Consider the following 1,642-nt stretch of genomic DNA (forward strand, 5'->3'; position numbering starts at 1 on the left):
GAAACAATGCCTCTATCATTTAAATGCATGCATATGGAAATGTAATTTCAAAAAGGCTCAAAGCAAGTTCTAGAGTCACACAACAATGAGTGCAATCACACAATGAAAGAAAGCAAAATGACATGATGTTGTCATTTATCTCAATGGCCCAAAACCTCACAAGGTAAATATTCTACCACACATAATCCAACATACAAGATTCTCAAAGTCTACCTATCAAACTAAAGCATGATTTAATCAATCCATCAAAGCCATGAAAAATCACCTAATTGAGTTATGTACAACAATTACAACAAACAAACAAATGAAAACATGAAACACAAATGAAATAAATAAAAAAATCAAATATGTACAAAATGAGTGACATGATACACCCTCCCACACTTAAAATCCACATTGTCCTCAATGTATACACAATAAGAAAAAAGACAATCCAAACAATCCAAAAGTGAGGGAGTGGAAAGAAAAACTCCCCTATCAATCAAGGGTAAATGGCCAATCCAAATGTAGACTCCTCCTTCTCTTGTGCATGCTCTTTCAAGTCCTCATGAAAAACTTTAAGTCTATGCCCATTAACTTTGAAGCTCCTTTGGGATCCCATGTCTTGAAGCTCAACTACACCATAAGGGAAAATATTAATAACAAGATAAGGTCTATCCCATCTAGATCTCAACTTACCGGGCATCAACTTAAGTCTAGAATTATATAAAAGAACTTTATCACCAATATGAAACTCTTTCCGGCCTATCCTCTTATCATGGAATGCTTTGGTTCTCTCTTTGTAGATGTTGGAATTCTCATATACCTCCCTACGAATCTCCTCCAACTCTTGCAATTGAAGCTTCCTATGAGAACCCGCTGCACCCATATCCAAGTTACATTGCTTGATTGCCCAATATGCCTTATGCTCCACTTATACCGGTAGGTGACATGCCTTTCCAAAAACAACCCTATAAGGAGACATCCCTATGGGTGTTTTGTAGGCTGTTCTATAAGCCCAAAGAGCATCCTCCAAGCGCAAACTCCAATCCTTCCTATTAGGTTGGACAGTCTTTTCCAAAATTTGCTTGATTTCCCGATTGGAGATTTCCGCTTGTCCGTTAGTTTGGTGGTGGTATGGTGTGGAAACTCTATGCATAACTCCAAACTTCCGAAGCAAGGCATCCATGGTACGATTGCAAAAGTGTGATCCTTGGTCACTAATCAAAGCTCTAGGAAATCCAAACCTGCAGAAAATATGTGATCTAACAAAATCCACAACAACACGAGCATCATCAGTACGAGTGGGCTTTGCCTCCACCCACTTGGAGACATAGTCCACTGCTAACAAAATATACACAAAGCCAAATGAAATAGGAAAGGGACCCATAAAATCAATACCCCATACATCAAACACCTCACAGAAAAGAAGTGGCAATTGAGGCATCTCATTCCTATGCGAAATATTCCCCATCCTTTGGCACCGCTCGCAAGTCTTCCAAAAAGTGTGTGCATCCCAGAATATAGTGGGCCAAAACAATCCAAAATCTAAGATTTTCTGAGCTGTACGTTGAGGTCCAAAATGTCCACCACAAGCAAGGGTATGGCAAAATCGAAGCACGGATTAGAACTCAATTTCAGGTACACATCTTCTTAGGATCTT

At 39.1% G+C, this 1,642-nt stretch overlaps 1 protein-coding gene across 1 annotated transcript; it reads right to left on the reverse strand.

Annotated features, from left to right (window-relative positions):
• Positions 1–481: 481 nt before the first annotated feature.
• LOC113852012 lies at positions 482–868 on the reverse strand. Its single transcript, XM_027482273.1, has 2 exons — positions 679–868; positions 482–615 (listed from the first exon to the last, which is right to left on the reverse strand). The coding sequence occupies exons 1-2, from the start codon at positions 866–868 to the stop codon at positions 482–484; spliced, it is 324 nt and encodes a 107-aa protein (XP_027338074.1).
• Between the last annotated feature and the right edge of the window lie 774 nt (positions 869–1,642).

This window comes from Abrus precatorius, unplaced genomic scaffold (assembly GCF_003935025.1).
Source record: "Abrus precatorius isolate BTA unplaced genomic scaffold, Abrus_2018 Scaffold0, whole genome shotgun sequence".
In the NCBI taxonomy this organism is placed as follows: domain Eukaryota; kingdom Viridiplantae; phylum Streptophyta; class Magnoliopsida; order Fabales; family Fabaceae; genus Abrus; species Abrus precatorius.